The 15920-nt window shown below is 45.1% G+C and overlaps 1 protein-coding gene across 1 annotated transcript in view; it reads left to right on the forward strand.

The window, feature by feature from the left end:
- The window catches only part of hpse2 (heparanase 2 (inactive)), a 168486-nt gene that overhangs the window by 103114 nt on the left and 49452 nt on the right, over positions 1–15920 (forward strand). The window contains exon 6 of the mRNA XM_033034070.1: positions 12364–12411. Within this exon, the coding sequence (XP_032889961.1) occupies positions 12364–12411 (48 nt within the window). The remainder of the gene's footprint in view (positions 1–12363; positions 12412–15920) is intronic.

Below are 15920 nucleotides of genomic sequence, written 5' to 3' on the forward strand. Positions count from 1 at the left end.
ACACCACGGCCGGGCAGGAGACCATTCAAATGGGGCCGTTGACTTTTGACCAGTCAATAACGGCAGAAGACGGGGTGGAACGACGCTCACCCGTAGCAACGATTTTAACTTGGACCTGCAGGGAAGAGCTGCGGCCTTTTTTGTATTTCCATGCTGATTGCAGGTGCAGAAACAACGGGCTGCGACAAAGCTGGTGGGCTAGATGGAATCAGCTGTGCCAGATGTCCTCCACACCGGCCATATCCACTCCACGGAAGGACAGTAAGGACAAAGCTGGAGAAGGAGGACCGTGGAGCAGCGGGCAGCCAGCAGCAGCCAGCGGCACTTGGATCACCCGTAGTGGGATCAGCTGTGCCCGATGTCGCCTCCGCACCGGCCAGATCCACGCGGCCGGGCGGAAAGGCTAGACACAAAACAAACAAGGTCGTGGACTCGGAGGAGTCCGACTTTGAATAACCGCTGGCGGCCAGCGCCCGAGAGCGCTGGAGTGGGAAGAAGCGGTGTATGGAGCTTTGCTCCAACGTGACAGACTCCGGGAGATGGAGTCAGGTCACTGTGGGCCCTATGATAAACCCACAACAGTACCTCTTTGAGGGCTGCACAGTGCTTCTACCCCATCAGAGGGGAGCACTGCGGGTCAGTTCTGGGCTGACCTGGAAGAGGGGTCCGCAGAAGAAAAGACAAGCGTGCAGGAGGCCATGGCCCAGGCCGGCCTTCTTGGAAGATGCGGGACCTCCAACCCAACCAAACCGAAAATCCAGACCCCAGCGCTACAACAACAGCGAAGAACCTACAAAAAGTAAACCTGCCACTAGTAACTATGGAGGTAGGTGGGTCTGGTTCCCTACAATATACAATGGGCACGGAGATTGGGTGGAGATTACACTCTTTTCTGAATGCATGGAGCATGATAACAAACGAAATCTACATCTTAAGCAGTATTCAGGGATATACAACAGAGTTTATACACAAGTACAGCCCTCCAGTTCAACATATACTGAACCGAATGTTCGTGCTTTCTGATAAAGGGAAATCAAAAGCGCAAGCTGAACTGAAGCGGCGTCACATAAAAGGTGTAATTGAGAAAACTCAACACGAACCATTAGAATTCGTGTCCAATATATTTATCAAAAACAAAAAGATGATGGTCATCGCATTATCATAGATCTGACAAAATAGACACCTTTGTTACTGCTTAACAATTAATTCCCAACGGTTACTTCAATGGCCAGCATCGATTTAAAAGATGCTTACTATTCAGTGCCTATACGAGGTGACCACAGATGTTACTTAAAATTCAACTGGATGGGACAACCCCGACAGTATAAAGCACTGCCAAATGGGTTATCATCAGCCCAGGCTGTTCACAAAAAATTTGAAACCAGCCCTAGCGTTTCTACGGAAACGTATACACATGGTCATGGCATATTTAGATGACATACTCATTATGGGCAAAACTTTGGAATTGGCCAAACAAACTGTAACAGCCACAAAAAAGTTATTTGGAAAACTGGGATTCATTTTTCATCCAGTTAAATCTGAACTAACGTCTTCCACTACTATGGACTACCTGGGGTTTCACCATTGACTCAGTTCACATGTCGGTGACTCTGCCTAAGGGAAAGGCTAGAGATTTAATAGAGGCTTGCAATAACCTCACTGACATCAGCAAACCATCCATCAGATTGGTAGCTAAAGTAATTGGCATAATGATGGCTGCCTTCCAGCCACACAATTTGGACCTCTACATTACCAAAACATACAGAGACCAAAATACAAGCACTCTAAATTATGCAGGTCACTTTGACAGATCTGTGAAACTACCAATCAAGCTAAAATGGAACTAAAATGGTGGATAGATAACATCTGGCCTTGTTCCTATCCAAGCATTGTCAGTAACCTTTCCATGGTACTACAAACTGATGCCAGTGCACTTGGGTGCGGAGCCACCAATACCATACCACCGTGGTAGCATACATTAACCACAGGGTGGAAACAAATCGACATCATGTGACAATCTGGCTATACAAATTGGCAATGGTGTATCCAGAGAGATATTTGGATATCAACCACTTACCTACCAGGAAGACTAAATTCAGTGGCAGACACCAGGTCAAGTATTTGCTGATATCACAGCAAAATATGGAACACCAGATATCGATTTATTCGCATCCAGACTTAACCACCAGTTATCAAGTTATGTTACACAGGAACCAGACCCTGGGGCAGCGGCGACAGATGCATTTTCGATGCATTGGGGGGGGGGGGGGGGGGAATTTTTTATTTACGCATTCCCTCCTTTCCTGCCTCATCAGTCGGGTATTAAGGAAATACAACAAGACTCTGCATCTGGTATTGGTAGTACCCGATTGGCCTACACAACCATGGTTCCCAGTGGTATCAAACATGGAATCAGAGACATGAACATCCCATCTGTTCTGGAATATCTGGCAGGCCTCCACTATGATGAGGGGCTCAGTTACAGTGCCATCAACTGTGCCAGAAGTGCCCTATCGACTTACCTATGGCAGGGGACAGACCATTACACTGTTGAGACTCACCCACTGGTACAAAACCTATGAGGGGAACCAGATACTCCCAAATATGAGATGTGAGAATAACCCTGAAGATGCTCAGGAATTGGTCTCCAGCAACAGTTCTGTCCCTACACAGACTGACATTAAAACAGTCATGCTAATGGTATTGGTCACGGCACAGAGGATACAGTCACTGCAAAAATTAGACTGGACAACATGACTTTCTCAACAGAAAATATTACGTTTCATATTTATGAGATAGTAAGCAGAACAGAAAAGGGATCAGCAGGCCTCTATATACAATTAGGTCATACCCAACAGATGACCGTCTGTGTATAATAAGACATCTGTCGTTATACATGGAGAAAACGAATATCCTAAGAGGCAATGAAAAGGCACATTTTGGTCAGCCACTAGCAACCACACCAAGAGTGACGGTCCAGACCATCTCAAGATGGCTGAAACAGTTGCTAACACAGGCTGGGGTGGATACTAAACTTTAAAAATCTCTTTCCACCAGGGCTGCAGCTACATCGGCAGCGATACAGTTGGATGTACCAATGGACCAAATCCTCAAGGCAGCAGGATGGTCTGGAGGGGAAAACATTCCAATTATTTTGTAATAAACCAGTAATGAAACCTGGAACGTTTGCAGAAATAATTTAAGTTCTGTAAATTAATTTAAACCCATAAAAGGGGTTATAAACTTGTGTTAAAAATGTTTATGATTACAATGTCGAATCATGTCCAAATTATGTTAACACAATTCCTCCTACAGTCAAGGCAGACGTGATGCATGGACTCGTTTCCACGGCATGAAATCACAGAGCTTTAAAATCTTCACATAGCCACTCACATGACTCCGAAGTAAAATAGTAAGATTAAACGAGAACTTACCAGTTTGAAGTTTGATCTGTATTTTATGAGGAGTTACGATGAGGGATTACGTGCCCTCCGCTCCCACCCTGATCATATACTTAACTGGTACCTCTTCTCTAATCTTACTATGTTTAGTCATTACAGTTATCTGTGATTTCACACCGCTGCTTTGAAGAATGACACGCATGCGTCCTGGCGGGGTTCTTCACGTAATCCCTCATCGTAACTCCTCATAAAATACAGATCAAACTTCAAACTGGTAAGTTCTCGTTTAATCTTACTATTATATGCCCCCGGGCAAAGCAGTGCACTGGGGCCCCTACACTTCCAGTCTCTTTATGCTGAATCAAATATGCCGTCATGCACTTGCGATGTTCTTCTCCGTTTTCATGTTCTACAATAACATTCTACAACACATAGATTAGCAGGGGGCCCCTATCCTCGTGGAGCCCCAGGCAACTGCCTAGCGTGCCCATGCATTAGGACGGCCCTGCTTCAGCCCACCGAGTCCGCACCGATCAGTGATCCATCTAGCACTATCCTACACACACTAGGGACAAGTTACAGTTTTTTACCAAAGCCAATTAACCTACAAACCTGTATGTCTTTGGTATGTGGGAGGAAACCGGAGCACCTGGAGAATACCCACGGCGAGATCGTACAAACTCCATACAGACAGCACCTGTTGTCAGGATGGAACCCGGGTCACTGGTGCTGTAAGGCAGCAACTCTACCACTGCGCCACCATGCTGCGTGGCCAACACTAGAGGTTAAGGGTTAGGAAATTTGGTGGGTATCTAATGAAGCTTTGTTTTGCTCAAAGAGTGGTTGGGATCTGGAACATGTTGCATGAAGGTGTGGAGGTGTTTGCTCCCAGGACACAAGATAAGATGAGGCATATTAGCCATGTACTTGCAAGTGGTATGAGTAGTCAGCTGGATGCGGAGGGCCGAATAATCTGGTTCCGTGTGCAAGGACATTCCGACTAAAATGAAAAACAACCAGAACGTGAAGTTTACCGTGGATTTGATTAACTGATGGGCCTGTTTCTGCGCTGGATGACTGACTCTATGATTCTGTGACTTTACAGCAAAATGCTACAGATGCTGGAAATAAAAACTCAAAATACTGGAAAAACTCAGCATGTCAAGCAGCATCTAAGGAGCAAGAAACAGATTGAATGCTTCAGTTGGACAACCATTTATCTGGTAACCTTGCAAACCAGAAAGATGGCAGAGTTACCCAGTTTTTCTGCCCCACCCCTATATTGCACATAGCACATAATATAGCATAAAGAACAGGCCCTTCGGCCCACAATGTCTGAGCTGGACATGATGCCTTGATCTCATCTGCCTGCATTTAAACCATTTCCCATCCATTCCCTGCATATCCACCACCCACACATTTAACCCACTATCCTTTCCGTCCTGGTTCCATCATCCCTTCCTTATCTGCTTCCACTTCATCCCTTCCTTACTAATCAGATTCTTAAATCTGCAGTCCTTAGTTCCCCCTACTTATCACCTTCCAGCTCATTACTCTATCTCCACTCTCCTCTCGCCCCCAACCAGCTTAATCTGCTAGTTTTATTCTCTCTCCCAACTGCTTTCCCCATCACCTACATGCCATGGTCTCCTGTCTGTGCTCACACCCTCCCTCATCTCCCCACCTAATTCCATCTCCCTCTCACCTCGAAATACTGGGTATCCCCACTCTCAGTTCCAATGCAGGGTCTCGAGTCGAAACGTCGACCATCCCACTGCCTCCACAGACGCTGCCTGACCTGCTGAGTTCCTCTGGCAGTTTCCCAGAGAGATGTGATTGTGTGATTGGGTCTTTGTGGTTGATAACTGGAGTGAGTGTATTTGCACCTGTCCAGGATTGGAAAACTAGTTATCGACACGTTGTTCAAGTCAACTCAAGTGTATTGTCATGTGCACAGGTATGGTGAGGTGCAGATACACTGGCATTCTTGCTTGCAGCAACATTACAGGCACATGAACTCAGACAAAGACACACAAAATCAGAAAATGTATATGAATTTTACATAAATCACACATAAATCACACATAACTTGCACATAAATTGCGCATAAATGGCACATAAATTGCACATATATCACACATGTTCAGTTTAGCGATGCAGCCTGGAAACAGGCCCTTCGGCTCACCAACAATCACCTCTACACTTGTGGTATCCTGCGCACCAAGGACAGTTTACAGAAGTCAACTAATCTACAAACCTGCACGTCTTTGGAAAGTGGGAGGAAACTGAAACACCCGTAGAAAACCAACACGGTCACAGGGAGAACGTACAAACTCTGTACAGACAGCACCGAATCAGGATCGAACCTGTGTCTCTGGCGCTGTAAGGCAGCAACTCTACTGTTGCACTACCATGTTGCCTCAAATCACACATAAATCACATAAATTGCACAAAAATTGCACACAATTTCCTTACAATTTACACATAAAGCACAAATGACACACAAATTATATATCTCGCACATAGATTCTGGAGCCAGTGAAAATAAAGGACTTGCAATAAAATGAATATTAATGCAAAAAAAAAATGAAGTTCTCCTGCATGCTGCCTGCCAAAATCTCACCTTCATACAGCATCATTTTGTTTTTCACTGTATCTTACAACCAGTCCCTTATTCTGGTGCTGTCATCTTTCCTTAATTATACTTTGAGCCATTGTGTAAATTTTCAAATCCCTTTTGCTGATTTTCCAAATATTTCACGAGGGTGACCAATGTGATGCAGATGTATTCTCGCTAACGCACACATTATTTGCCAAGAAATACTTGGCTTTAACCATGATTACATATTGATACTGAATACAAATTAGTCTTTTGGAGAACAGAGTCTACATTTAAAATCATATGTGTCAATTTATATTCATAGGTTGAATGTGTACATGCAATATGTGCAATGAATAGGTATATGTATTAACTCTCATGCATGCAGAGCAGATTAACTCACGCTAGCATTATATTCTGCTTAATTTATCGCCACATTATGTTCGGCATTATGGGCCGAAGGACCTGCTCCTGTACTGTACTGTTCTATGTTCCATGTGTCTTTCTGTCACCTGAGTGTATGTGTGCTTGTGTGTATTTGTATGTATCTTAGTAACTGTCACTGCATCAATGTATGTGTGTATATTTATCTGTGTATGTGTCTGTGTGTGGGTCTGTGTTTGTGTATATCTGTATTTGTGTACGTGTCTGTCTCAGTATGTGTGTCATTATCTCTGTGTGTCTCTATTTGTGTGTGAAGATTTTTATGTGTGTTTGTATGTCTGTGTGTGTCTATTTGTGTGTGTGTTGACTGTGTATGTTTCTCTCTCTGCATGTGTGCGATGATCCCTAAGTGTGCCTGTGTTTGTGTACGTCTGTATGTGTGTATCTATTTGTGTGTATCTATGTTTTTGCATCTGTGTGTATGGGTGTACATTTAACCGAGTGTGTGCCTGCATTTGTGTGGGCATTGAAATGTGTGTGTCTGTGTTGTATATACAGTACATTGGAACATTCTGAGATTATGAAAAATGGCTGTATAAAATGTTCTTCCCAAGAGTAGTGGCAAGTGCATTTGTATCCCAACTATGCTCTGCCAGTAACACAGCAATTCCTCAGTTGTAACCTTGCAGTGTGATATTGGCTTATCAGAGGATAATGAGGGATATGACTATAACTGTATGAGGGAAGCTAAAGCAGTTTGAGCAAAACCACCCCATCGAGTCGGCCGCCCTTCTCCCTTATATCATTATACAGGACCTCCAGAGATAATCAGTCCTCTGTTGGCTGGAAATCAGCCACACATTTCTCCACAGCCCACTGAATGGTAAATGAGTCCATTAAATGAGTCAGCTCTGCAGTATAATTGTTGTGGTGGCCTCTCACTCTTGGAAATCACTCTGAAGAGAAGCATCGGCTCATCTTTATACACCCAGTGAGTCAAACCTTGTTCCTGTCTCATAAGTGTCTCTGTTCAGTTGCCAGGAATTCTATTTGACACTTTTTTTGCGAAGAATAATGTGCTGATATCGGAATCCCAAATCCAGATTTTCTTCCCTCCAGTGTTGTGTGGCAACCACTTCGTAACACAAAGTACAAAGGAGGTTTGCCAGAATGATGCCTGGATTAGAAGGTATTAGCTACAGAGAGAGGTTAGACAGACTTGGATTGTTTTCTCTGGAAAGCCGGAGATGTGTATAGAAGTACATAAAATTTGAGAGGCATTGATAGGGTAGACGGTCAAAATCTTTTTTCCAGGATTGAAATATAAAATACTAGAAGGTGTAGCTTTAAGGTAAGAGGGGCAAGGTTTAAAGGAGATGTGTGGAGTAAGGTTTTTACACAGAGGGCGGTGGATGCCTGGAATGTGTCGCCAAGGGTTTAAGAGTTTTTTAAAGATATGCAGGGAGTGGATGGATATAGGTTATATGCAGGCAGATACGAGTTAGTACAGACATTGTGGGCCGACGGCTTGTTCCTGTGCCATATAGTTCTACAGATAGACACAAAAGGCTGGAGTAACTCAGCAGGTCAGGCAGCATTTCTGGAGAAAAAGTATTGGTGAATAGGTAAAGTTTCGGGTGAGAAATCTTCTTCAGACTGAAAGATAGCGGTGGGGTGAGGGGGAGGGGGGTGGAAACTGGAGGCGAGGAAAGGCCAGGCCAAATCAGGGCTGGCAAACGATAACCTCATAATGGGTGGAGTCCATAATGACCCGTTGTTGGCTGGGGAAGATGTGCTAACGAGAGGGGTATAAGGATGCAAACTGTGGATGTGGTAGGATGACTAGAGTGGGGGAGGGAATGCAGGAGTTATTTGAAATTGGAGAAATCAACATTCATACTGCTGGGTTGTATGTAGGGGTTGCCAACTGTTCTGTATTAGCCGGGACATCGCGTATATTGGGCTAAATTGGTTTGATCCATAAAGAACTGGTATTTCACTGCTACTACTCAGGTCGAGGGGACTGTCGGGTCGGAGCGCTGGGTCCGGCCCCTCCTCACCCGTCCCAACGTAGTACAGCCCATGGAGTCAGCAGCCCAGCCAGCTGTCCGACCTTCAGACCTTCGCTTACCTTCTCATGGCCGATCATCGGTTCATAATTTGAGGAAGGACATTCTTGCTATTGAGAGAGTGCAGCGTAGGTTTACAAGGTTAATTCCCGGGATGGCGGGACTGTCATATGTTGAGAGAATGAAGCAACTGGGCTTGTACACTCTGGAGTTTAAAAGGATGAGAGGCGATCTTATTGAAACATATAAGATTTTTATGGGTTTGGACACGCTGGAGGCAGGAAACATGTTCCCGATGTTGGGGGAGTCCAGAACCAGGGGCCACCGTTTAAGAATAAGGGGTAAGCCATTTAGAACGGAGACGAGGAAATATTTTTTCTCACAGAGAGTTGTGAGAGTGTGGAATTCTCTGCCTCAGAGGGTGGTGGAGGCAGGTTCTCTGGTTGCTTTCAAGAGAGAGCTGGATAGGGCTCTTAAAGATAGTGGAGTCAGGGGATATGGGGAGAAGGCAGGAACGGGGTACTGATTGAGGATGATCAGCCATGATCACATTGAATGGCGGTGCTGACTCGAAGGGCCAAATGGCCTACTCCTGCACCTATTGTCTATTATCTATTGTCATGAGTTAGATGGGGTGCCGGACTTTGCGCGCGATGTCGCGCGGCCCGGGCCAAAACTCCTCAGCTGGCCGGCCGGCCGGGCTTTGTGTGCAGTCCAGCACCCGGGCCAATTCATTATTCATCTAGCCACGGGCAACGAATTGCCGTCGGGAATTTGTCCCTTATTTGGGAGTGAGAAAGTTGGCAACTCTAGTTGTACACCCAAGTTAAATATGAGGTGCTGTTCCTCCAATTTGACTGCAACCTCACTCTGACAGTGGACGAGGCCCAGCCCACAAAAGTCAATGTGGGAATCACTCCAGCATTTTCTGTCCATCTTCAGTATAAACTAGCATCTACAGTTCCTTCTTCCTACACATTCTGTACTGTTCTACGTTGTATATGTCTGCCTGGATCTGGAACCTTCCCTTCACCGGCAAGGCAGCCTAGGTAGATTCAAGGAATCTCATTAAATAAAATATATATTTAGCTTGAGGGTACCTTGCTACACGTTCACATCTGTTGGTTTTCAGCGCCTGTACCTTCATAATGGTTGCCCCGTTACAAGAGTTAGAAATTAATTCTAACTCTTGTAATAGTTTAACTTGTTAAAAGTGCCAGTTAATGATGAGCCACCCTCTTTAAGATGATTGCTTTTCCTGTGTTAAAGGAACCTGGGCAGTCACAGCTAACTGCAATTTAACTATATAAAAATATTTTCCAACCCCATCCCAGGTGTTCATTGCTTCGACTGTGTTTGTTTATGGCCTAGACTGCCTGCTCATAATCCCTTCACACATGTTGTGGGCTGTGCCTTTCTATTAGAGGAGCGCAGGCACCAACAAATGAGCACCAAGTGCTGGAGTAACTCAGCGGGTCAGGCAGCATCTCTGGAGGGAATGGATAGGTGATGTTTCGAGCCGGCATCCTTTATCAGACTGCCGAGTGGCACAGCTGTAGAGTTGATGCCTTACAGCACCAGAGATCCGAGTTCAATCTTGCCTACGGGTGATTCCTTTACTCCAAGTCTTCTGGATTCCTCCCATATTCCAAAAACATGCTGGTTTGTAGGTTAATTGGCTACTGTAAATTAAATTGTCCCTAGTGTGTACTATTGTACGGAATAACCGTTGGTCGGCGCAGACTCAGTGGGCCGAAGGGCCTTTTTCCATGTATAGGAAGGAACTGCAGATGTTAGTTTATACGGAAGATAGACACAAAATGCTGGAGTAACTCAATGGGTTTAGGTAGCATCAGATGCTGCCTTGACCCGCTGAGTTACTCCAGCATTTGGGGCCTTTTTCCACTTTGTATCTTTAAAAGTCTAAATGAAAAGTTTATAAAAGTTCAGACCTTGAGTTACTCCAGCATTTTGTGCCTATCTTTGGCTTCTGTCTCTGTTGTCTGGTTCTATGTTTCTAAGTATCTCTCTGGGTCTCCAAGTATCAATTCATATTGCAGTGCCTTTAGGAAGAGCCCCAGTTAACCTGTCTGACTTTAGAGTCCTTTGCTGAGAGAGCCAGGTGTTATGGGGAAAGTTTGAATCATTCATCATATCGGTGGGCTGTAATTAGCAGGAGGGATGTGGTCTTATGCTGGCCTTGTCTATTAACTGGACAATGGCGATAGATCATGCAAGAGACACAGATGAGGCTGTCTGCAGAGACTGAGAGAGTATCAAAGCCCTGCTGCTCTGAAGTTTGCTGGCCTGTCTTGCGTTCCTCCTGGTTGGTGCCTTTGATAACAGTGTTGAAGACAGAAGAAGTACCTGACCATCAGGCTAGAGGGTCTGACGGTGCTTTACCTCAAGGCCTTGAGGGCTGAGAAGACACGTCTATTACAGTCATTTTACCATTCACATTCTTGACATACTCTCGCGGATGTTACATTGCAATTACATCCACAGATGGCAAAGGCCAGCTCGTTCGGCATTCACCTTTCCAAGAGTTTTAATTTGTTAGAGTTTAATTTGTTAGAAACAGGCCCTTCGGCCCACTGAGTCCGCGCCGGCCAGCAATCCCTGATACTAACACTATCCTACACACACTAGGGACTATTTACAATTTTACCTAGCCAATTAGCCTATAAACCTGTAAGTCTTTGGAGGGTGGGAGGAAACCGTGGCTCCCGGAGAAAGCCTACGTGGTTACAGTGAGAATGTACAAACTCCGTACAGACAACACCCGTAGACAGGATCGAACCCTGGTCTCTGGCGCTGTGAGGCAGCAACTCTACCACTGTTCCACCACGCCACCCAGTTTTATTCAAATAACTTATTTTTCTTATCATGGCCAGCAATTGTTGGGCGGATTGAATGATTCCATGAAAAGGTGGTGAGCTGCCTGCTTGAACTGCCACCGTTTTTCTGGCAACAGGGAGCTCCTGAGTTCAGTCTCATCAAAGTCCAAGAAATTATGATAGGTTTCCAAGTTATGGAGTCATAGAGCTGTACAGTACAGGAGCAGGCCCTTCGGCCCACCTTGTCCATGCTGACTATGTCAGTCATGTTAGTTAGGTTAATGCTAACTAGGGCTGCACGGTGGCGGAGTGGTAGTGTCACTACCTTACAATGCCAGAGACCCAGGTGCTGTCTGTACGGAGTTTCTACTTTCTCCCTGTGACCGCGTGGGTTTTCTCCGGGTGGTAAGTCAGCTGATTGAGGTTGTTTTAGTAACAATATATTTTCCCTGGAGTGCTGGAGACTGAGGGGAGATATGATAGAAGTATATAATATTATGCGAGGCATAGATAGAGTAGACAGTCCGATTGTAGATAGGGTAGACAATCAGAATTGTTTTACTCAGGTTGGAAATGTCAAAGATTAGAGGGTTTAGCTTTAAGATCAGAGGGGAAAAGCTTAAAGGAGATATGCGGGGCAAGATTATTACAGACTGTGGTAGATGCCTGGAACACGCTGTCAGGGGTGGTGGTGGTGGCAGATTAGATAGTGGCATTTAGGAAGGTTTTAGATAGGAAGGCAAGGAATGGAGGGATATAGATCATAAGACATTTGGACAGCTACATGGATAGGACAGTTTTAGTGAGCTATAGGCCAAGCATGGGCAGGTGGGACTAGTGTGGTCAACGTGGGCAAGTTGGGCCGAAGGACCAGTTTCCAAGCTATATGACTATGATCTATGACATGCAGGCAGAGGACATTAGTTTAGCCAGGCATTAGGTTTAGCACAGACATTGTGGGCCAAAGAGCTTGTTTCTTTGTTGTGTTGTTCTATCCTCTACATTCATATGTTTGGGGTTGGCAAACTGCTGTTTAATAACCAAAGCTTCTCATGTCTCAATCTGTTCCACAGGTTTATGAAGACAGCAGGAACAGTGATCAACGCGGTGACATGGCAACAGTAGGTATTTAACTTTCGTTAACCCTTTGGCAATTCCCATTCAGTGCATTGCAATTAGCACCGTGCCTCAACCTTACCTTTAAGAACATGCTCGACATTTTCTGTAACAAGATACAGATGACTCCCTGAGTTACAGCTGTTTGGGTAACGGAAATTCATTCTTACAGAATTCACTCAAAAATATGAAATGCAGAAGGATATTCACTTTCAATTCACATAGGGAGATTGATTGATTGAAAGATATAGCATGGGAAAATGCCGTTGGCCCACCGAGTCCACGTTGACCATCGATCACCTGTTCACACTAGTTCTATGTTATTCCACTTTCTCATCCACTCCCTACACACCAGCGGCAGTTTACAGAGAGCCGATTAACCTACAAACCCGCAAACTGGAGCACCCGGAGGAAACCACGCCTTCACAAGGTGGATACGCAAACTCCACCCAGGCAGCATCCGAGGACAGGAACGAACCATCTGGCGATGTGAGGCAGCAGCTCTGTCAGCCCTTAATGCAAATTAATTGTATTTTTTGACATCTTGGCGCGTGTGCGGATGTTGGTGCTTGGTGAAAAATCACGAAATGGATTAATACCAAAGGTCGGCACAAGTGGCGCAGCTGATAGCGTTGCTGCCTCACAGTGCCGGAGACCTAGGTTCGATCCTGTCCTCAAGCACTCTCAGTGTGGAGTCTGCCAATGACTGTGTACATTTCCTCTGGGTGCTCCGGTTTCCTCCCACATCCCAAAGACATGTGGTTTTGGCAGTTAATAGGCCTTTGTAAATTGCCCCTAGTGTGTATTTGTGTTAAACCTCACCCATGTAAATATTTGTTTTTAGGATGAGAATCTAGAAACCATAGATACGGGAATCTTGAGCAAAAAACGATGTGTTGGGGGGTCTCAGTGGGTCAGCCAGAATCTGGGAGATTTAGGTTATTGTCACGAGTACCGAGGTACAGCGAAAAACTTTGCTTTGCATGCTATCTAATCAGATCAGATGCATAGATCCATCAAGTCAAACTCAAGTACAATAGGCACAGCAAGGGGGAAGGTACAGAGTGCAGGATATAGTTCTCAGCATCGTAGCGTATCAGTTCCAGAGACAAAGTCCAATGTCCGCAATGGGGTAGAGGTGAATCGGACAGTGCCCTAGCTTGTGGTTGAACCATTGAGAAGCCTGATAACAGTGGGGAAGAAACTGTTCCTGAGTCTGGTGGCGCACACTGTCAAGCTTCTTTACCTTCTGCCGACGGAAGCAAATGGGACAATCTTTGATTATGTTGGCTGCTTTTCAGAGGCAGCGTGAAGTGTAGATGGAGTCAATGGTGGGAAGTCTGGTCTGTGGGATAGACTGGGCTACATCTACAATTTCTTGTGGTTGTGGGCAGAGCTGTTTCCAACTAAGCTGTGATGCAACCCGACAGTATAGTTTCAATGGAGCATCTGTAGTGGTTCTAAGACTCATAGGAAGTGGAGGCATTGGTGTGGTTTCTTGACTGTCACATCAATGTCGATTGTCCACAACAGATCATTGGTAATGTTAACGCCAAGGAACTTGAAGCTCTCAACAATTTCCACCACAGCACCATGGATGCTGACTGGGCATGTTTTCCATCACTCTTCCTAGCTCTTTCATCTTGCTGACATTGGGGGAGAGGTTGTTGTCCTGACACCGTTACTAAGATCTCTTTCTCTTTGCTATACACCATGGGGTAATGGAGGGAGAAACACAGTACATCTATGCAGGTAAAAACAAAGGCAGACGTTGCCGGAGTAAGTCAGTGGGTCATTCCTGTAGAACATGCATATGTGACATTTTGGATCGGGACCCTTCTTCGGACTCTGAAGTCACCTATCCATGTTCTCCAGAGATGATGCCTGACCCGTTGAGTTATTCCAGCACTTTGTATCTTTTATGTAAACCAGCATCTGCAGTTCCTTGTGTCTCCACATCTGTGGAGGGAATGGAGCGAGTAGATTTCGGATTGGGATCCTTCTTCGGACTCCAGACCTTTAGAGTTAAAGGGTCTTACAGCATGGAAACAGCCCCTTCAGCCCAACTTACCCATGTCAACCAAGGTGCCCCATCTACGCTCATTCCACCTGCCCCCGTTTGGCCCATAATCCCTCTAAACATTTCCCATCCATGTACCTACTTCAGTATCAGTCTGAAGAAGGGTCCCAACCGGAAACGTCGTCCATCCATTTCCCTCCACAGATGCTTCCTGACCCGCTGAATTCCTCCAGCACTTTGTTTTTTCCATTTGTGTAACAGTGTAAGGCAGGGTGAGAGACGCTGGTCACTGCCAAAAGAGGAATGTCAATCAAACTTGTTTTTCCATTCAATTTAATATGTTTTTGTCACCAGGAGACACAATTTTTCACTGAGTTACTGAGGAATCTTATTTGCATTTAAATGTAAAACAAAAAAACAATTGCCAATACAGTAATTACACGCAGTGCTATGCTGTTATGCATATTAAATTAAACATATATGAATACAGATCAGGAATAAGATAAGTTAGAAAAGGTGCAGAGGAAGCCACAGAAGTGGATAAAATTAAGAGTTTTAGAAGTCATTTGGACTGTTGTAGATTTTTACTCCACCCTACCGTGTAATACATTCCACACTTGTTCTATCCCACATATTAGGGACAATTTACAGAAGTCAATTAACCTACAAACCTGCACATCTTTGGAATGTGAGAGGAAATCGGAGAACCCGGAGGAAACCCACGTGGTCACAAGGAGAACGTACAATGTACAAGCTCCACTCAGACAGCACCTGAGGTCAGGACCTGGGTCTCTGGCGCTGTAAGGCAGCAACTCCACCACTATGCGTCCCCTCTCTAAACTCTGAACCAAATTAAAATTCGTACTTCTTAGTCTATCACATTTTGATGGATATTTACCGCACAAGCTACATGCAAAGGCTTCCTTTAGTTGTCTTTCAAGATCGATGAATGAACAGAACTGTCTACACTGTGTTCTCCAGCCGGGAGTTTGAGGAAGTCCCAGTTGGTCATGGAAGGCAGAGCATGACGGAATGGTTCTGGGGTGGGAATGAGTGTTGGGTCTGGACAGAGTAAATCACAACTCCACGGGCCACTGCCCAACCGACAAGCCGGGCAAAAGCCTCAGATAATGCGAGTGAAATCACAGTTTGCCAACTGTCCAATTTAACAATGTGTTTCTGACAAACTGTCAGCACAAGACATTTTTGTTAAATTTATGGAGAATTGAAACACTTGAGACTTAGTGCCAACTTGATGCTGACATTTAAGCATCAGACAATGGACCATTGCCAACCTTTTGACAGACAGGTTTGTACAGGAGCATTGTTAGCACCTCGGAGAGAAAATGCAGGAGGTAATTAATAAGCCTACATATACGGTTATACGATTTAAGGGCGGCGCGGTGATGCAGAGGTAGAGCTGCTGCCTCACAGCGCCTGAGAACCAGGATCGATCCTGACTGTGGGTGCTCTCTGTACGGAGTTTGTACGTTC

This window comes from Amblyraja radiata, chromosome 15, assembly GCF_010909765.2.
Source record: "Amblyraja radiata isolate CabotCenter1 chromosome 15, sAmbRad1.1.pri, whole genome shotgun sequence".
Taxonomy (NCBI): domain Eukaryota; kingdom Metazoa; phylum Chordata; class Chondrichthyes; order Rajiformes; family Rajidae; genus Amblyraja; species Amblyraja radiata.